The sequence below is a fragment of the Mytilus galloprovincialis genome, chromosome 4, assembly GCF_965363235.1.
Source record: "Mytilus galloprovincialis chromosome 4, xbMytGall1.hap1.1, whole genome shotgun sequence".
Taxonomy (NCBI): domain Eukaryota; kingdom Metazoa; phylum Mollusca; class Bivalvia; order Mytilida; family Mytilidae; genus Mytilus; species Mytilus galloprovincialis.
In genome coordinates, this window is record NC_134841.1 from 8897210 (window position 1) to 8919252 (window position 22043).

At 32.3% G+C, this 22043-nt stretch overlaps 1 protein-coding gene across 1 annotated transcript in view; it reads left to right on the forward strand.

Moving 5' to 3' along the window:
- The first annotated feature begins 355 nt into the window (after positions 1 to 355).
- The window catches only part of LOC143071298 (uncharacterized), a 31600-nt gene continuing 9912 nt past the window's right edge, over positions 356 to 22043 (forward strand). Inside the window, exons 1-20 of the mRNA XM_076245524.1 lie at positions 356 to 428; positions 1102 to 1142; positions 1575 to 2529; positions 3808 to 3866; positions 4107 to 4169; positions 4595 to 4732; positions 5463 to 5585; positions 6600 to 6671; positions 7472 to 7560; positions 8801 to 8893; positions 10528 to 10614; positions 11367 to 11477; positions 12138 to 12315; positions 14034 to 14177; positions 14631 to 14716; positions 16090 to 16160; positions 16292 to 16404; positions 18071 to 18130; positions 18609 to 18744; positions 21245 to 21318. Of these exons, the coding sequence (XP_076101639.1) occupies positions 2081 to 2529; positions 3808 to 3866; positions 4107 to 4169; positions 4595 to 4732; positions 5463 to 5585; positions 6600 to 6671; positions 7472 to 7560; positions 8801 to 8893; positions 10528 to 10614; positions 11367 to 11477; positions 12138 to 12315; positions 14034 to 14177; positions 14631 to 14716; positions 16090 to 16160; positions 16292 to 16404; positions 18071 to 18130; positions 18609 to 18744; positions 21245 to 21318 (2146 nt within the window). The 5' untranslated portion in view covers positions 356 to 428; positions 1102 to 1142; positions 1575 to 2080. The remainder of the gene's footprint in view (positions 429 to 1101; positions 1143 to 1574; positions 2530 to 3807; positions 3867 to 4106; positions 4170 to 4594; positions 4733 to 5462; positions 5586 to 6599; positions 6672 to 7471; positions 7561 to 8800; positions 8894 to 10527; positions 10615 to 11366; positions 11478 to 12137; positions 12316 to 14033; positions 14178 to 14630; positions 14717 to 16089; positions 16161 to 16291; positions 16405 to 18070; positions 18131 to 18608; positions 18745 to 21244; positions 21319 to 22043) is intronic.

The following is a 22043-nucleotide window of genomic DNA, read 5'->3' on the forward strand; positions in this document are numbered from 1 at the left end:
TAATACAAACATTCATATTATCAACAATGTAGGAGCCTTACTGAAAAATATCGATCGAAGAATAAGAAAAAGTTAAAAAGACCATCCATTGCATTTTGTATAGAATATGAAATATAGTAGATAAGATGTAAGCTAAAAATAATGACCACTTTCAATACTTTAGTTAATACTTACTTTTTTGTTGGAATAAAGGCCATTATAGCCATCTGTAATTGTTTAGGCGGCGCTGTGCTTAGAATAAAGCGTTTATGGTAAGATACATTTTTTTTAAACAATCATACTGTGCAAATTCAGAATTGATGTTTTATTGAAATGATTAATTATAATCATGCATTTTGTATTTTGTTTCAGCTAGTAACAATAAATCAGTCGATCCTTCAGTTCAAACAGAAGCAAATAGATTTTCGACAACGACTATCTTGTCTTGAGTAAGCATTCTATTTTAATATATTTGATTGGATTAAAGCATAGACTATTATGAAAATCATCACGCAAACTCTGGAATACCGGGTTAACTTTGCGACACACACTGCCAATGAAGTCATTGCTCGAATTTTGCTACATAGAATTGGAAAATTTGAATCATCTGCTTTGTCGTAAAGCTATGATGTTAATTGCTAGATGTCAAGATATAAATTTGACTTAACTGAATGTTATATCCTTTTTTATCTTAGCTTCTTTCAATCTCCCACAAACAACTTATTAGTGAAGAATACCTCATCAAGATATGGTGCGAAGTACTTTCCAAAAGGAAAGCCGATTGTCCATTGAATAACAAAACGTTGCAAATATGTTGTTAGTAAAAAATATTTATGTCGCGAAATAAACGATTGCATTTCCAATTTTTCAACTCTTAGGTTGTGAGTTCGATTTCCGCTCCTGGCAAGTTCTGTTCGACTCCAATCCTAAAAGACAAGGATTTTCAGTGTTTCTGCTAATGTGGGCGCAACTCTATCTGACATAAAAGGTAAAAAAGTAAAAAATTGGTAGTCAACATTGCGTAATATTCTTAATCATTATAATACACAATTATGTTAAGGCAACTATTTAATATTTGGATTTTCATTTGAATAATAGACACTTATGAATTATTTCTTTAAGGAACCAGAACCTGTCAAGTTTGAGAAGTCAAAGAGATGAAAGTAAGTATTAAAAACAGTATGAAAATAAAGCGAAAGTTGAAAGTAAATAAATAAAATTATTTTGATCTTCTTATCTACAACAACTTTTAAAGTCGTTTTTGTGCTGTTTTTTAAGCAAACAGTGATAAAGAAATCTGGCATGGTTGTGTTTAACAAATACTTCCGTTAACAATCTGTTTATATTGATACGATCGAATGATATTATATAATATCACACAGTAATTCGTTGGTGTACACATTATCTTTAAACTACACGACAAGTTAATATTTTTGTAAGTTGTTAGCTTATAGAGTTTCATTTTTGTGCTTGAATAATAGTTTTAGAAAGACAAGTTATTGTTCAGATAAACCACAAGCTTTCTTTAAGTGCTAATTAACTCAAACCTCAAGCAAAAAAAGGAAGTAAACATATAACTGTACAATATATTGCAGAAGTTGAGGAACGCATCAATGCACTGGAAGGGCAGTATTCACAGCAAGGAATTAATATTGACGAAATCAAAAGTATACTTGAAAAATTGGTTGAAAAAGTAAACAAATTACATGGTGACACATTAACTGAAAACAAAACCAAGATTGGAACAAACCATCAAACACCCAATTCCAAAAAATCATCACGAATTAATCATTTTGAACCTGGATCTATAACTGACTTAAAAGGTCAGCTTAGCTCCAACGATTTAAGTTCAGAAGAATCTACAGAAAGAAAGAAATGTTCTTTGGCATACAGTTTCAGTCAAAAACGTGAAATTTTAGCCTCTGTTGATGAAAAAATCCCGGCAACTGCTATAGATACTTATAAAAAGTCACCACCTGAAGTTCAGAGTGATTTATACGCAATTGGAAATCCAACGTCTTCCAATGCTCAAAATCTACTGGATGTAAACAATAAAACTGCGACGACTAAACATGTATACAACAATGATGAGCAATATCAAATGTATTCATGTCACATGCAGGTTCCATTAAACAATATATGGTTTCCAGCAAATATTCCTGCAAATAAGACAGGCAATTTGAACAGAATGGAGTCCCACGATCCTATGCCGAAACATGGGCATCATATGGACGACAACAGCGATACAAGTGATGAGAACGTAGAACACAGTCCAGGGGTGCCATTTAATACCTTAGAAACGGAGAGGGGAATTGAATCTACAAGTTTCCATGCATCAAATATTCTTACTAAAAAAACATTAAAGAACAACTTTGGTTTGAAGACCTCACGTACAAATTTGATGTTTGACAATCGTGTAAGATTACTTACCGACCAAACATGCTATGAAGGTTTGTTTATTGCATCTGTTGAAGGAATCAATGAAGAGGTACCGCCATTAAATAATATCACTCCGACTCATTCGGAGCAGCCTACAACGGGAGATTTCAGGTATTCAAAGCTTAAGGCATAACGCGAATAAATTCTTAACAAATATTATCCCTTTTATACAGTGTAAACCATTCATAAAAAAAACCAGAACCAGAGTAAAATAGAGAAATCAAAACTAAGAAAAAAGAGAGAGATCAAAATATTGAAACAAAATACATTAAAAGAATACCGATAACACATGCAATAATAACAGGAAAATAAAATAGATAAAATGAACAAAACAAAAAAAGTACACAAAAACATAAAGACTGAGCAATACAAACCCAACCATAAAGCATACAAAAAAGGTTGTAAGCTAGGAGAGATGACAGTAAAGACAAGAAGTTAGCAATATCCTTTATCTCTACTTTTCGATATATAGATGATGTTCTTTCACTAAATAATTCAAAATTATCTATCCCATCGAACTAGAGATGAAGGATACTACAGATACAGTTAAGTCGGCCTCATATCTTGATTTACATCTAGAAATTGACAATGAAGGTCGGCTGAAAACGAAATTTTACGACAAAAGAGATGATTTTAGCTTTCCAATTGTGAACTTTCTATTTCTAAGTAGCAACATTCCAGCAGCACCTGCATACGGGGTATATAACTCCCAATTTATACGATATTCCCGTGCTTGCATTTCCTATCATGATTTTCTTGATAGAGGGTTGCTGCTCTCAAGGAAGCTATTAAACCAAGAGTTCCAAAAGGTGAAGTTGAAATCATCCTTTCGTAAATTTTACGGACGCCATCACGAGTTGGTTGACCATTATGGAATAACCGTTTCACAAATGATATCGGATATGTTCCTAACGTCGTAACTAAAAAAATCCCATTCCCTTTCATGAATGTGACCTACCGAATTAGACTATTTACCGGATTTGTTATCATATTAGCAACACGACGGGTGCCACATGTGGAGCAGGATCTGCTTACCCTTCTAGAGCACCTGAGATCACCCCTAGTTTTTGGTGGAGTTCGTGTTGTTTATTCTTTAGTTTTTTATGTTGTGTCATGTGTACTATTGTTTGTCTGTTTGTCTTTTTCATTTTTAGCCATGGCGTTGTCAGTTTATTTTCGATTGATGAGTTTGACTGTCCCTTTGGTATCTTTCGTCCCTCTTTTATAGGTTATTTCAAAAATCAATCGCAAACCTTTTCAAAACATTCGCCGCCAAATTAGATGAGTGTTCGTGTATTTCCAATATGGACATTGGCATAGGTATTATGCTTTATGTGCGGCGTGATAGATACTAGTTTTAAACGTCCCTATGCATATATGTTTTGACAGGTATGAATATGAGGCTTCCGATATATTTGAAGATGGTGAACAACGTACGGCTGGAATCGGTAAATGATAACGTTTTATGAAAGATAAATTTGAAAAAAAGTTTTTAGAAAAAAGATACTTTTCTAATATTCAGTTGCGAATATACATTAAATGATTTTTATATCTTTAAACCTCAACAGTAAAATGTAAATTTTACATATCTCCCTCTTGGACAATATATGCGATACACTTTCCTATAAATGAAACTTTTGATGTTTTTATTTGATGACATTGAATCGAATTTTACATTATCTTACCAGGTGAAAGTAGAAAAGCAACTATTGATGACTGGCATAGATATACTGAACAATTTACCATGGAAGGTGAGTGTAATTCGAAAGATATTTAACTAAAATAAATTTAAGATTAAATTTTAGACATTCAGACATGAAGCAATGTATCAGTTTGTTTGAGGGATAACAGACAAAAGATTTGCCCTCCGATAAGATTAAGGTGAAAAATAACAGGAATAACACTTCAAAAAATCAGCTGAACGTTCTAATCATATTTTATTGTTAAATTAAGGAAATTTCAAGCTTCTCAATGATGAAAATTAGTGATATATATCCAATGAAATTTTCCGAGTGTGATTCAATTGTTTTTCAATTTTATATTTTTTGTCAAAGGGTCAAAGTAAATATTTTGTATAACTTTAAAGAAAATTAAACAAGCCAACTTAATTTAAGTGTAGGTGTTTGGTACCATTTTAATAAAACAATCCAGAAACAGATTATTTGCTCATTTTCAGCAAACCTCAGGGTAAAGTCAGGTGTTGTTCAGCGAGGATGGCATGGCCACGATGTTACCCTAGTACTAGATGCATGTGAACATATGAGAGGAGATAAATTCGTCTCCATGAAATCAGCTGCAAGAAGATATATTGAAGGTACTTTATAATGTTAGCAAGACTAATTCATAGCATGAAGGTAGGATAAGTAAGTGAGTTATTTTTTTTAGAATTAAAGAGATTGACCAAGTATGCCAAAAAGGTTATTATCTCCTACTAAGTAAATTCGAATATTTTTCCCTTTATGCGAGTCCGGTTATATCCAGTACCTGTGTTCCATGTCATTACGAATATGGAAAGTTGAAGTAATAGGTTAATAGCTGTTTAACGCCAGGCGATAAATTTGACATGATTTATTATGACGTAATATGTTCATAAAACAAACTCTTCTCTACTTGACCCACCGTCCCCCTAAGTCAGCATTTTGATGATGTAGTTAACTGTTAACAGTTCGTACTTTGAACCGGGCAAATGTCTTATTATTAAATTCCACGTGTGGAAAATTGGCAAATACTATTTTAATGTTCAAGGTTCATCAAATGTTCATCTTCGGTTAAGAAAGTTACCCTCTAGAAATGAATAAATACAGATAATACAGATTGAAAATGTTGATCAAACTAACAATCATACACCTGAAACAAGAACGAAATCAGCGATACAGTCTACTGAGTTGGGACTGTGAAACATTTGAGATATAAGTTCTTTGCATTGTAAATAATTTACTGCATAAAACCCCTTCTGTTGATAATATTTTGCAGTTTTATATATGTAAATATGATAGCATGTTGAACGGCAACCTTAGTTTAACTATATATATTTACATTCGAAGGTGTCAAACAGATTCAGAGAACAAGAGGTTTAGTAGAAAATGTCGGAATCGCTGTGTTTTGTGGACGGAGTAGATTGTTACACGAGCATACAAGTGACTACGATCTACTGCTCAGCTTAATAGGTAAATTTATCTTCAGTTCTTAAGTGGTTTTTTCTGATGTTGTATTTGTAATCTGGGTTTTGTTTTATCACAAAGGATGAAAATTAAATCTAATCAACAAAAGAAGATGTGGTATGAGTGCCAATGAGACAATTCTACATCCAAGTCACAATTTGTAAAAGTAAACCATTAAAGGTCTAAGTACGGTCTTAAACACGGAGTCTTGGCTCACACCAAACAGCAAGCTATCAACGCCCCAAAAATAACAAGTGTTAAAACAATCAAACGGGAAAACCAACGGTCTAATTTATATAAAAAAAAACGAGAAACGAGAAAAAATAATGAACCACATCAACAAACGACAACTGCTGAACATAAGATTTCGGACAGGTGCAAACAAATGCAGCTGGTTAAACGTTTTAATAGGTACCAATCTTCACCCTTATCTAAAACAAAAGTGTAACATCCCAACACAGAAAGACACACTACAAAATATCAATTGAAATGGCTTAACTCAATCAAAAGAAATATAAACATAAGTGAACATACACTGAACGAATGAATTTGATCTATAATACAATGCAAATACAAATGTATACATTTATTTTTTTCTCTACTTAAGATTTCTCTGTAACAATTTATTAAAGCTAGATTCAAATATTGCAACCGAGTAAATTTGTCATTTCGCCAAATCACTCTGTATCCGTTTCCTGTCACGACTAAAACATAAACAACATTTGGAAACCTTCTTGAATTTTAAGCGCGTTTAAATAATGATACTAGCTACATTTTAAATCAATTTGAATAAAGTTTTTCTTACCTTTGTTCTTTAAATGGTAAAACAAGTCCAAGATGTAGGTATCTTAGTTTGTTCACATGAGACTGTGATACTGTAGATTATAATTAATTTGAAATACTGAAAATTTGCTCTGATATGCAATAAATTCTTGAGAAATTAACACTACATTTTTATCAGTTTTCTTTACAAAAATCATATGTCATATACTAATAACGAAAGTCTATTTTTTCTTACAGACGAATTGGAACCAGAGGGAGAAGCTCCAATAATAGGGGGACTTTTAATGGGAATGGCTACAGTTCTAGCTGGTAATTCAAATGTTTAAAAACAGCTGCATCATAATGCAGTTTTGATATTCCAAGATACATAAAGGTTGAGGTCTTAAAAAACTAGTGTAACCCCTGTACATGATTACGGCTTTGCCTATGTCCTTTTTCACACCTTAGTGTTTATTGTTTTATTATTTATAGTTGATCGACTATCTTTTTAAGTTTTTCTTTAATCTGTCAAAAAAATGCGTTTGACTCTCAGACGATTAGGAGAGGCAAAATATACCATATGGACATTAAATCTGATAAATAAACTGACAACGCCATGCCTAAAAACGAAAAAGATCAACAGACAAACAACATAGAAACTGAATACTAAGCAACACAAACCCCACCAAAAATGGGGGTAATATCAGGTGCTTCGTATGGGTAAACATATGCTGCTCCACATGTGACACCCGTCGTAGGAGCTTGACATTGGAAGTTTTGTAAACAGTTGATTTATAAAAATGACAAAATCAATGGTAATTCATGTCATTCACAGAAGTAATGACAATCGGGATGTTGAAACCCTCGGGTAGGAATCCTACACCAGACTTTCAACATTTGATCACATATGTCTTCGTAATCCTGCATATACAAGCAAGTTATCAATTATTCATAGGTAAAATTGACAATAACTTTTATTCAGAATCTGGTTTGTTTATATATATATAAATATAACTATTAAGTCATACACGATGTTATGACTTCTTATCTTTTTTGAAATGAACCCACAACATAAATGAATTACGATTGCACCTGTTTTACTTTTCATGATATCACCTTTTATACTCTAGGGACAACCACATGTTCTGGAGGCGTCCTGGTTCAAGGACACATGATAATGTTCACTGATGGTACTTCCTCAGACAAAGACCTGATAAGCGTAACGTATTCAACATTTATAATTCATTGCTATCACAGTTTTCATTTTCTCATTTGTGTATCATGACGATACACAACTCTGAAAACTTGTGGTTTTGTTATGGATTTGTGACATGACTGTCAATGAGATAACTATGACCAAATGCCATGGAACGAGAAACTATTTCTCAAAACATACCATTAAAAGACCAGCAAATTCTGTTATAAAATCAAAGGCATTATAAAATGTGTGACACAATAAAGGTCTCGTGAAATAATAGTTGCAAGAGAAGTTATAATATTCTTCATACCATTTATCAGAACACTTTCATGCATAGCTGCATGTGTTGGTGTCGAGAACAAAACATACCGGCGATATAACTTATTACTTCATTCTGAAAATTTATAAAATTTATAATATCGAAAGATACCAGAGTGACAACCAAACTCAAAGATCGAAAATAAACTGACCACCCAAAGGCTAAAAAAGAAAAAAGATAAACAGAAAAAAATAGTACACAAGACACAACATTGAAAAATAAAGACTAAGCAACACGACCCAACAGAAAACTTGGGGTGACCTCAGGTGTTCCGGAAGGGTCAGAAGATTCTGATCCACAATAATGGTTACATGTACCTATACTACATTTAAATATGTGTCATGCTATACTTATATCAAATGGAAATTATATGAAACAGTCTCAAAACTTCTTCGAACAAGTTAAAGATTGACCACACCCTAACAAAGATTGACCACACCCTAACTTTTTCAGGTGCTGTTAACTACATATTTTTTTTTCAAAATATGTTCATTTGTTATTTTTATTCCTATCATATAGTTTGTAACGATGTTACCTAGAGAATTCGATCCGTCAAAAATATCCCTTCAATACAAACAAAAGTGAGAAAAAAATTTAGGAAATGGTTTTACTAGTATTTAAGAACATGGATAACAACTGCCTTGTTCCACACTTGGGACAGGCATTTAAAAAAACTCTTTTGCCTCTAAAGTCTAGCATGTCTTTTTCGATTCCTTTTTTATGTTGAAAAATACTGTGATAGAAAATGATTAGGTGCCTACAAATAAATGCACACATATCAAACCTAACGCTTTTCATGAATATGATGTATTTAAAAAAAAATCAATTATACATACTATTGAAAACTGTCACATTTGTTAGTTTGATACAGAAAGTACGGTACCTTATCTCGGATTATGGATGTTGCCGAAAAGCTAAAAAAGTGTTTCTTTTTTTTTCCAGACTGATTCTGAGGTTTTAAGTGTAATAAGAACAATAGCGGAACATTCAATTAAGGTGTACTATGTTCAACTTGGGGAACAACAATTAAGCGTTGTGAGTAGATAATTATATTTTACTAAAAAGGTGGAAAAAAAACCCTAATGAATTCTCAATATTGAAAGACTAACTTGGTATGATTTCAATTCATATAATTAATTACAGTTTATTTTTTAAGAATGTAATTAACTGTACTTTTCTTATTTTGAAAACCCCGGGATAGTTCCAGTGTGTCTTCAGGTGACTTTGAAACGCCATTTAACCATCAGTACAATAGAAATCTCTTTCTATTGCGCTCCGGTAATATTTTGATATCCCGATGAAGTTACGTCCTCATATATAGTCATTAAAATTGTCTAGTATCGATATAAATATTTTTTTAGAACACATCGACAAAACAAATAATATTTTGTTATATCATGTATGTCAGTACGCAAAGTATTGTGCAACGCTATAGACATGAGCGCAGTTTATACTTGTGTGTTTGCAGCGCAAAAACGGTTCATTAATAAATAAACATACTCATTAATAAGATATTAAAGGATTGTTTTACACTTTATTCAATTATGCACCAACAGAACAATCTTGTGCGTGAAAAAATTATAAAAAAGCAGTATATCCCAAAGAATCATTCAAAAATTAGTCATGTATAATCAAGTACACACAGGTATTCCCAAAAGCATTGTTTTATTTAAATATTAGAAATTTGGAGCTTAAAATTTAATTTTGGTTATGTGCAGCTTTTTTGGAGGATACTCAGTTTCTTATTTTCACTAATCTAAATTATATTTGAGTATGTAACAGGTTGCAAGTTATGTCCTCGGCTGGTCATACCAAAATACAGAACTTGTATACAATTTAAATGCGTATTTCGAAAGTAATTTCTTCAGTGTTGCTCGAGGTCCAAATATTTGAAAATCCCATATCTTCTGCAATCGTTGAGGAACTGGCGTACTAAATTATAATCCTGGTACCTTTGATAACTATTTACACCAATGGGTCGATGACACTGCTGGCTGACGTTTCGTCCCCGAGGGTATCACCAGCCCAGTAGTCAACACTTCGGTGTTGACATGAATATCAATAATGTGGTCATTTTAATAAATTTCCTGTTACAAAACTTTGAACTTTTCGAAAAACTAAGTATTTTCATATCCCAGGCATAGATTACCTTAGCCGTATTTGGCATAACTTTTTGGAATTTTGGATCCTCAATGCTCTTCAACTTTGTACTTGTTTTGCGTTATAAGTTTATTGATTTGAGCGTCACTGATGAGTCTTATGAAGACGTAACGCGCGTCTGGCATACTAAATTATAATCCTGGTACCTTTGATAACTATTTACTCCTATCTTTTCCGTTTAGGTTACAATTGAAGACTACCACTGCTTCAAAGAACTTTGAATTTTTAGTTTAATGAATGTTATAATGTTTAATATTGTCATTGTGAAAAATAAGATTGCAAACCTTTACCAAACTTGTTCCGAGTTTAAGAAAAGAACTCAATGATCTAGTCTCAATGTGTCGTCTGAAATTAACGTTTTTGTTTGTTTAATCCAAAAAGTACTATGTTGCTGTATATCATAAACGTTTGATTAATTTCAATACTGTAAGAGCACATACCAGTTCTTTGACATAGAAACATACTAAAACACTTTTGTAAATTTAATTCGGTTATGACTTTTATTAAAGATTATGGAACAAGCAGTGAAAGAGACGAAAGGAAAAGTGATATCAATTAGTGAGATGTATCGTTTGATTCGAATGTCACAACTTCTTGTAAGTTTATTCCACTTTCTTCTGTATTCGTTATGTTTATAAAGGGAAAATGTCGTCACTCCACAAAATCAGGATAACTTACACCAACTTGGCGTTTTAAATGGAAAAATGTACATTTTGCCGATAAGGTCAAATACTTAAAAACAATAAGAAAGTAGTTGCACGATATTGAATACTAACTTTCCGTTACGTTATGTGGGATGTATTACCTTGCAATTCGACAAATTCAATTATCAATTAATGCAGAATCGTCCGAACCTTTTATTTATATCTAAGACTTGTACAGGTATTAGGTATGACAAGACACATTTTATTCAATATTTCATCAGAAATACATTTTGGTTAAATTATCAAGTTATTTCACTTAAAGTGAAACCTGTGTCTCGAAAAGCATAAGCTTTGCAGCACAAAACACATTGAATGATGACTAAATCGCGTGGTTAAGTAAATAAACAAGAGCATCACATATCTCATGATAATTGAAACACAATTACTATCTTCCATTTCAATTATAAAATTCCTTTTGTAGGATGAATAAGACTCTCGAAACCTTTATTGTAGTGCTTTGTTTACATCGAGATTTTCAGGTTAGGCTCTAACAATATTCCAGTATTTAACAAATAAGAGCAAAAGGAGTCACAATAATGTGATATGTCCTCACTACGTCACGTCACTACATTTTCTGTCTGTGTGTCTTTGTATTATTAACCAGCTTTCTTATATATATCATTGACACATTGTTTGTCTTTAAGGGAGTAGCTGCAAGAGTAGCAGGAGAGATGAAATTTTTATCCGAAGAACCGAACAGAGATTTCATCAGTCAAAAAATATACGAATTAACAAGAAATCCTGAGGACCAAAACGTAAGATATATTAATTTCTTAATTTAAAATAAATGACTTAAGAGAGAAAACTTATACACAATGTATACTTTATGTAAGTATCGGACGCATAATGCAGGACATTGGAACAAGGTACAAATTAGATAAATCCTCCATTTGCCGGAAACACTGAGTATGATTGATTACTTGTCGATTTTGAAAGCAACTTTCAGCAGTCGTTGACTATATTCTAAACGTAAAGTTTTAATAGACGAAGAAGCCAGAGTACACAAAGAGAAATATAGATCTTCAACAAGAAAGCTGACTAGCTCTAACAATTAAGATCAGAGTCGAACACACCTTGCCATGATCTGGATTCGAATTGACACCATCAGAGTTGACTTGATAAATAACTTAACAGAATGCTTTATATGTGTCAGTATCCAATTAACGTTATCTAATCAAGGCATGTTTACGTTATGTCTCTCATGTGTTTTTTTTAAGAAAGATGACATAAAGGGTATACATGGACCAAACAGTAAGTAGCCAACACGAAGAAACAAAGAACATTTAGAAAGAAACAAACGTATGACTAACAGAAACTGAAAAATAAATTGGCTCGTGTAAGCACAAATTCGATAGATTTGATTTATTATTAATGAAATACCATTGTTTTTCCTTTAATTTATTACACTCACACAGGAAGATTGTATTGACTTCGTGGTGGAATTTACCAACTCGCAATTAGAAGAAGGCATTTATAAGGAATTAAAATGTCGAACATTACATCTGGGAGATAGGGTACGACGTGGCCCTTTATGGACGTATGGTGACCAAGATGGAAACTGTCCAGGTACTGTAATAGGACAACACGACAATGGTAAGCATAGGAGTCGTTTTGCATCTTTAAGTTCATTTCAATATTTATTCTTAAAAAAACAGGTCATAAACAAACATTCAAACATTCTAAGTACAATACGTCTCGAAGTACGTATTAAGAGTTATACGTCAAAGGATGTTAACATCACCATTCTACGCTATCCTATAAATAAAATTTGTAGTGGGGGACAGGATTGCTGACGACAGGTTCGTGATACCTTCAAATACTAAATGCCCATCAGTAATAGTATCGACTCTCATCATGAAGATACCTGGCTTATTTTAGATCACATACCTGTAATTTGCTTAAATGCCACTGGTTGTGGAGTTTTATTCCCCGAGGGTATCACCAGTAAAGAAGTCAGCACTTGTTGACATGGATTATCATTGATATGATCATAAATAAACCGTTCACAGTATTTAGAATTTTTGAAATACTAAGCCTTTTTTACGTCATAAAAGATAACCTTAGCTGTATTTGGCAAAACTTTTAAGAATAATTGGTCCTAAATGCTCATTGACTTTGTACTTTAAACTTCAGCCTTTTGATCTGCTTTTATTCGAACGTCACTGATGAGTCTTTAGTAGACGAAACGTGCGTCTGGCGCGAATATAAAATTTCAATCCTTGAATCTATGAAGAATCTATTTTACACTCTTCAGTTCAAGTGACTCGAAGCAAAATAGAAAGTCTCTCTTTTTAAAAACAAAAATAAAGATCATTGAAAACCAAAATTTCAAATAATTTAGCAATATGTTGCCAAGATCATCAAAACCTCCTTCTGGAAAGGCTTAAGTGTTTAGATAAACTTATTTACGCTAATTTGCACAATGGGTTTGTTTTCAATTCACACTAATACTGATTTGTGTTGTTGCAAGACGAATCATCTTATTACGAAATATATTTCCTTTTTACATTAAAGTAATATTATGTTGAGATTTAACATGAAACACAATCTTTCACTAGGCAACACCTTTTTACACATTCTTATTGCACTTCTCGCAATATGTTTGTTTGTTTTGTTCAAACATGACTGTAAATATAATGGAATTATATGCGATTGTTATATTAATATGACAGTTGTTATCTATTCCTTTGATGTGTTTGGTGTGTTTGAGCTTTTTATTTCATTTAAATAGGGACTTTTCGTTTTGATATTTCCTTGGGGTATTTTTTTTCATTTTACCTTTTTTTTCAAACAGATAAAAAAATTGTTAAATAAAAAAATGTAAATATGAATTAATGTGTTATAATAGAATATGATTACATTTTCAATCTACTAATATTTAACGAGCTAAAATATTTGAAATCAACATCTTATTATGTAATGATATATTAATGTGTGCAATAAAAAATATAAAGTATAATTAATTTTTCACATGGCTTTAATCTCACTAGATAGTTTTTGTCGAAGTTTTAGTTCAAATTTTCCTTTCTACGATTCATGAATGTTTTTCACTTGCTTTGATTTCGTATTAACTTTCAAAAACCGGTTTTCAGTTCCATAATAAAACTTTCACATCTTCCATCTTTGTATATAGAGTTCATTTCGGTAAGATATGCAACATGAGATGAATCAGCATTGTTTACAATTTGAATTACAGGTTGGGTTCGTGTTATGTGGGACAACGGACACAATAATATATATCTATTTGAATTACAGGTTGGGTTCGTGTTATGTGGGACAACGGACACAATAATATCTATTTTGAATTACAGGTTGGGTTCGTGTTATGTGGGACAACGGACACAATAATATATATCGATACGAAGAAAGTTCTAACACATTTAACTTAAGGAGAGTGAATGAGAAGAGAATACTGGTTGACGAAATGATTGCTGTTGGATGTAGAGTTGTTAGAGGTGAGAAAACATAGATATTATATATAGGAAGATGTGGTATGAGTGCCAATAAGACAACTCTCCATCCAAGTCACAAAAAATTATAAAAGTAAACCATTATAGGTCAAAGTACGATCGATCTTCAACATTGAGCCGTGGCTCACACCGAACAGCAAGCTGTAAAGGGGACTAAATAATTACTAGTGAAAAACCATTCAAACTTACATATACATATTTTAAAGATAATTTGCAAGAATTTATCAATATATTTATATACAATTTTGTAATCTAGGTCATGCATCTTACTTTAATTGCATATTACGTAGTTACCTGATTTATAAAATAGTTATCTTGATACTGGAGAAACTTTGTCTTTATCTATTTCTTCGCAATTAAGCCCTTTAGCGCTAGCTCGACGTTAAACTTCCATCAGTCAATAATCAATCTTAATCAGTAATGTTTTAATATAAACAGGGGGAGACTGGAGATATGGAGATGATGACGGTGGATTTGGAACCATGGGAACAGTTCTAAACGTAAAACCGGAAGGTAGAGCTGTAGTAAGTATTTGCTTTTATTAGAGAAAATCCTGAAGACTGTTATAAAGAACCATTTAAATTTATTAGCATAAGGTAAGATAATAAATATCAACAAAAAATTATTTGATCGAATAAGAAAAATCAAAGTTTTTTAGAAACTTTTTCGATGTTGGTCATCAATATGTATATAATTATGATAATTCTTTAAGATTGATTTAATTTCATGACATTGCATTACATATTTATCAAATGAATATCTAAGAATAACAATTCATTGAAATAATCAGCTCCAAAGTCAAAGAATTTGTCAGACCTATTGTTACGATATCAATACAACTTTAAAACTGTTGAGTTGACATATCTTTCTTTTCCGCTAAATAACCGAAAAGGAACAATGCATGGGCTATCCATCTCAAGTTAAAGGTGTTAATTTGAAGTTCATATGAATATGGATTTAATGAGGTCGAATTATAAAGTGAATAATTCATCACCAGTGCTTCTTAGCTTAATTTGACGAAATTAAACCATACTGGTTCCTGAAAGCGAAAATTATTATTTCACAATTTCACTTTCATAAATGATGGAACAAAACAAATCATACAAGATTGTATATATATAACTCGTCTAAACATCAACCCAACAATGTTAGATCTGTAAATTCGCTTTCGCAAATGTTTTGTTCTTCCCTCGCCGGGATTCGAACCCATGCTACTGAGATATCGTGACACCAAATCGCCTGCAATGTAGCCGTCCCGCTAGACCACACGACCACCTGGGCTTCACAATAATAAAGCTTTCGGTGGCCGTGTGTTACCTTTCCTCGTCAGTTTTAATCTATTTAATCTTATATATATATATCAAAGCCAGTGTTCCTTTAATATGTGATAGCAAATGGTTACACTACACTAATTACGTTACTTACAGATATGCGGCTTTAGTTTAGTTTCTTACGAAAATTACATACCGTTATAAATGCCCTTTTGTTTAAATCAATACACTGTTTATTTCATGTATTTATAAGTAAAGTATATAAACATAAAAGGTAAAATCACAAAAATACTGAACTCCGAGGAAATTTTAAAACGGAAAGTTCCTAATCAAATGGCAAAATCAAATGATAAAACATATTAAAAAAATGGACAACTGTTATATTCTTCACTTGGTACGGGCATTTTCAAATCTAGAAAATGGTGGATTGAACCTGATTTTATAGCGCTAAACCTCTCACTTGTATGACAATCGCATCAGACTCAATTATATTTGCAACGATGCGTTAATCGATAAAACAGCTAAGAAAATATAATGTTTTGGAAATGCTTGCAAATATTTAGAAAGAAATATTGAATTCTAATTTCCTAAAATTACAAAATTAATACGTCATGTTGTTGTTTTAGGTCAGATGGGATAGTAAGAAAATGGGAATTTACAAAATGGGATACAATGGGTTCTGCGAAATTATGGTTGTGTGAGTATCAAATGTTTTTACAGATATTTATTTCTAATTGAGTTTTAGAAAAAAAATTCAATTTCGCGAAATTTAATATGATAATGATTTATGAGCGCAATCAAAACTCAAATATTCCTTGTATTTCTTAGGGACGAAAGCAGTACATACGGTGATGAACAAATACCATTTACCGATCTGGAGGGAAGGAGTCAAAATGAAGGTTTTACGTATTCAAATTCATGGAACCAGGCAAAAGATACAGGTATGACGATTTAATATCAATGGTTTAACTATGATATCGATTACTTTATAACCAGTCAAGTAGTCAGTACTTCTAACAACACATGAGTTATCATTAGAAGTATCAAAATTTTTAATAAACTGTTAAAAAACGTTTGAACCTTTATAAAAGTTAAGGATTTTCTAACTCAGAAATACATTAATTTGTCTACAGTTGGCAAAACTTTTCGGACTGTTTTAGGTCATCAATGATTTTCAATTTTGTACTTTTAAACACAACAAATGCGATCACACACCTAGTCTTGTGGAGTACGTAAGTTTTTTTGTAAATTTTACCACAGTTTTAGGCAAATCATGATGTTCGGTCATCTTGGAGTTATTTATTTTTTATTTATAAAACCATAATTGTGTGTGTTTAATTCATAATTTTACAACTTCATCATATAATGGGACAAATCTCAGATATTCTAAGTTATAATGTTTTATTGTATGGAACAGTAAAGTTGCCTTTAAGGTTTAGTAGCATTAAACGAGGTATCTTACCATGTTAAAAAAGTATTTTTCTATTCTCAAAAAATTGGTCATAACATATTACATTTTTGCAAAATCTAATAAGTTGGCACCATTTTTAAGTAGAAAAAGTATATGTTTTGCCGAAGTTAAATATGAGCCAATACAACTTCATCCTACAAAATGTGTTATTAAAAGGCAAAAAATTACCGAGAGCCTAAATCCATCCATATCTGTTTCAACTTATCTTTTTTCCATGAAAAATATATTGTTGTTGTCCCCACGTCAATCACATAACATAAACTGATTGATAAAGGAATTATATATTGACGATTAACTTGGAAACTCTGCATATACACCAACGACACTTATCAAAACAGAAATCCTTAATAAAACTTAAAGGCAACAGCAGTATAAAGTAAAATCACAAAAAGACCGAACGGTGAGGAAAATTCAAAACGGAAAGTCCCTAATCAGCTCAAACACATCCAAGGAATGGATAACTACTGTTATATTCCTGATTTGGTACAGGATTTTTTTAATGTAGAAAACGGTGGATTTAACCTGGTTTTATAGCTAGGTTAAATCCCCTTGCTTAACCTATCACTTGCATGACAGTTGTATACAATTCCATTATACTGACAACGATGTGTGAACGAAATAAGCAGACAAAATAGTGTGTTATAAAAGCATTTTAAAGGATGATATCTGCAAGGTCTTGTACGAGTGTCGACTAACTATTTGTACAGGAGTTATGGCCGTTAGAAATAGAAATATATATTTTTTTCTAGTTGAATTTTTATATCATGTTTATGAAGGAAGGATGTCGGCAAGTTAATGAAAAAGTTCCAATGATCATTCTTATAGGAATTATGCCCATTGGAATAAGAAACATATTGAAAATATTTTTTCAGTTTTCTCATTGCTAAGATATATTACCAAAAAATTAATAAATTAGCTACTTGTCTTTTCTTTTTGTTGTTGTTGCCCATTGGCTGACAAAATATGCAACGTATTTGACGACTAGTACTTTTTACTTTAGACGGTATTATACAGTAAGTTATGCTTTACTCGTGGTAGTGTTTTTATCGCAATGATTACGAACAAATTTGATTAAGTGACCTTTCTTGCGAGATTTGAACAGTACATTGTTGGTCTTTTGTTTAATGTTAATTTAGATTCAAATGACGAAGGTATGCATTCTCAAATTAATGTGCCTGCAGATGGTCACGAAACAAGTAAGTGATCATATTTTTTAAACTTTTAGAAATCTTTGCTGATGAAAAAAAAATTATTACGGTGCTACTGAGAAACATTTATGTTTGCTTGTCTTTAATTTGTTTTGCTAATGTGCTTTTTCTATATAACCTTTTATGTTTCTATGATACATATATAACGTGGCTCTGTAGTTATACATCCCGTCATTGTGTTATTCTACTATGGTAGTTTGTGTATTCTTATTTTAATTTTAGATTTTTGTGATTTTACTTTTGGTAAACTTTTTGGTATATTTTGATAAACAAGACACTTGTTTATTCAAAAAAAAGTTCAGTTCACAATGTCATCAGTTGCACATGAGTCAGACTTACTTTCTTTTAAGTGTGTCAGATATCTTTGGAAAATCGGTGGATATTCATTATGGAATATTTATGTCAGAAATGGATATTAACTTTTTGTAAAACTAAGATACTAGTATACCTTTCTTATGTTTTACAGAAAATGCGTCATGGGAGTACAAAGACAACAAGGATTCAGAATGGAAGAAATATCCTCTAGATATTAATTATAAAATAGAAAACGCTTTCAAAAAAAAACCAACAGAAAAAACTAATTTTAAGATGGATATGAAAACGTAAGTTTACTAAAAGTTAAGAAAAAGAATACCCATGTCCTAACAATAACTTGGTTGCTTTTGGAACTTTCGGTCCTCAATGCTCTTCCACTTTGTACTTGATTGGCTTTCGAACTTTTTTTATCTGAGGATCACCGATTAGTCTTGTGTAGACGAAATGTGTGTCTGGCGTATTCAATTATAAACCTGGTACCTTTTAAGAGCTATTATTTGTGTGTTTCTTTGTCCTATATGTTCTCCAATTTATTTGTATTGTAGTTCTGTCATGTCATGTACCAAGTCAGGAAAATGGCCATTGTTATATTATTGTTCGTTTATGTGTGTGTTACATTTTAGTGTTGTGTTTCTTTTGTTTCGTTGTTCTCCTCTTGATGTGTTTCCCTCATTTTTAGTTTGTAACCCTGGATTTGTTTTTTTTTTCTCAATCGATGTCAACCGTCTTCTGGCAAGAATTTCTCCGAATGCACCCGAACTTTTTCAATGTTTGTGTATCCGGAAATATGTTTCACCGACTTGCACTTAACTCTAATTCGTTAGTTTCAAACTCGTTGTCGAAATCAACATTATTTTGTCCAAATCTTAAACAATAAGTACAATACTTTTCCATGTTGTTACATATAACAACAGTGTGACTGTCCTAAAACGATGACAATGTCATTTTATAAATTACATTGTTTCGAGCTTCTCTTTGCGATAGAACATTTATCGGATACTTGTATATGTGCCTTCATACAATGAGCTCCGTGTCGATGTACTTTAGATATGCTTATTATAACATACAGTTTTAAGATGGTGACGTTATCTTGTCACCATCTTACGGTGTTTATATATCTCAACTTGTACGATTCGGTCGTGTATGTAACAATGTTTTAGATTTTAACGAGAGAAATTTATGTATTACTGAAAAATTATTACACCAGGGTTTTCGATATCACAAACTAGTTAAAACATTTACTTAATTTTATCATCGGTATAAGGACATCATTTGTAAATATAGCTTAACATGCAAACTTCTTATACGTTCAGGTATTTCACATCCAATTTTTTATGGAAATATTCTTTATAAAGCACAAAGGTGTCAGTATTCACCTCAAAAACTAACAAAACCTTTGAATAGACTTATTAAGAAGGGATATAGTTACGATACTGTTGTCAGGTCATTAACAATTGCATATTTTGTGTAATATTGATTCGCTTATAGGGTCTTTGCATCGGAACTAAACACATTTATTCAAAAACCAGTTGTTGGCATGACACGGGTTATGTTCTTCTCATATATGTTATGATGGTATGATACTAAACCCCTAACGGGAAGGATTGTGCCTGATGTTCATATGATGAAATCATAATCTTTCAGTCAGTTTAATTGAAGTCTGGAGCTGGCATGTCAGTTAACTGCTAGTAGTCTGTTGTTATTTATGTATTATTGTCATTTTGTTTATTTTCTTTGGTTACATCTTCTGACATCAGACTCGGACTTCTCTTGGACTGAATTTTAATGTGCGTATTGTTATGCGTTTACTTTTCTACATTGGCTAGAGGTATAGGGGGAGGGTTGAGATCTCACAAACATGTTTAACCCCGCCGCATTTTTGCGCCTGTCCCAAGTCAGGAGCCTCTGGCCTTTGTTAGTCTTGTATTAATTTAATTTTAGTTTCTTGTGTACAATTTGGAAATAAGTATGGCGTTCATTATCACTGAACTAGTATATATTTGTTTAGTGGCCAGCTGAAGGACGCCTCCGCGTGCAGGAATTTCTCGCTACATTGAAGACCTGTTAGTGACCTTCTGCTGTTGTTTTTTTCAATGGTCGGGTTGTTATCTCTTTGGCACATTCCCCATTTCCATTCTCAATTTTAGATATAAAGGTTTTTTTTCTTCTATAAACGAAGTTTAAAACGATTTATTTGTAAATTTTGAATCAGTGCACTGAGTGTTGTAAGATATGGGAGAACATATTTTCACGTCAGACAAACAGCAGGTAACGTCATAAACGACGAAGTAATTTCAAAAGGGAGTAAACTGTCCATCTGTCAGCAAAATTTCAATATGGGATCAAAACTGTATCATATGCCCTTAAAACAAGTTCTTAGTATCTAAAAATGTCAAAATAGAGCCCGTTCTGAAACGTGCACTGGACATTCCAACTGTTTAAAAGTCATATTGACATCTAAAATTCTTTACACTTAAAACAAGTTCTGAGTACCTCAAAAGTAAAAAAAGAGTCCGTTCTTAAACGCTCACTGGACATTCCAACTGTTTTAAAGTCATGTTGACCTCTAAAATTCTTTACACTTAACACAAGTTCTTAGTATCTCAAAAGTCAAAATAGAGTCCGTTCTTAAACGCGCACTGAACATAATTTTTATAATTCTATTCAGACTTTCTACAGTTTTATCAACAGTAAGTGAACTATTTTTTTTATATATTTAATATATTGATTGTTCAAAGCACATAACAAATAACTTAATTCAGCTAATACTTAATACTTTGATTTTAGGTACATTATAAATTTTGCAAAAAATATTCAGGTGAACCCACGAGACGGCACGGAGATTGAAGTTCGGCGATCAGGTATGATAAATATTAAGTGCAAGTAATGCCTAGGTCACACATTCACGGATCACCTTGCCGGATCTGCTACGGATTATATCTCACAGATGATCCCGGAAATGCATTTTCCGTAGTCTGATATGGATCCGATACAGATGCAGAACGGTATGACTACGGGTTTGACGTTACTACCACGGATAACGAAGGAAGGGGTTCATTTTGGCGACATGAGTGATACGGGTTTTTACGGTAAGACACGGTTAAATATGGAAATGACACGGTTTAGTACGCAACAACACGTGTCGTGACGTATGTTCTGCGGATAAACAACGGTTTTCTACGGTAAACGTAAGGGTTAGTACGAATGAGAACAGTTTGAAATGGAATAGTACAAACTGTCACATTTCTATAAGTTACTTGTTATTTATTATTCCAATATGGCAGTTAATCGTAGATTAGTTTTCGTTGTTGTTAAATAAATTATTTATCTGTCTGTATGTACTATGTTGTGTTATTCGTAAGCCTCGGACCAACAACATGTAGCAGTTCTTGAAATATATTTAGGACCATTCTTTCAAAGTTCTTAAATGTAGCTGAATTTTCCGCACATAATTGAGTCATGAGGGGCTCAAACTGGCCATGGATAGGAAAATCAGTCCCTAGTCCACCATACATTCTGCCTCCTGTCACCTCTACGTCTGCCACCAAGTATCTGGACCCTGTATTTATACAGAATCTAGCCTTAT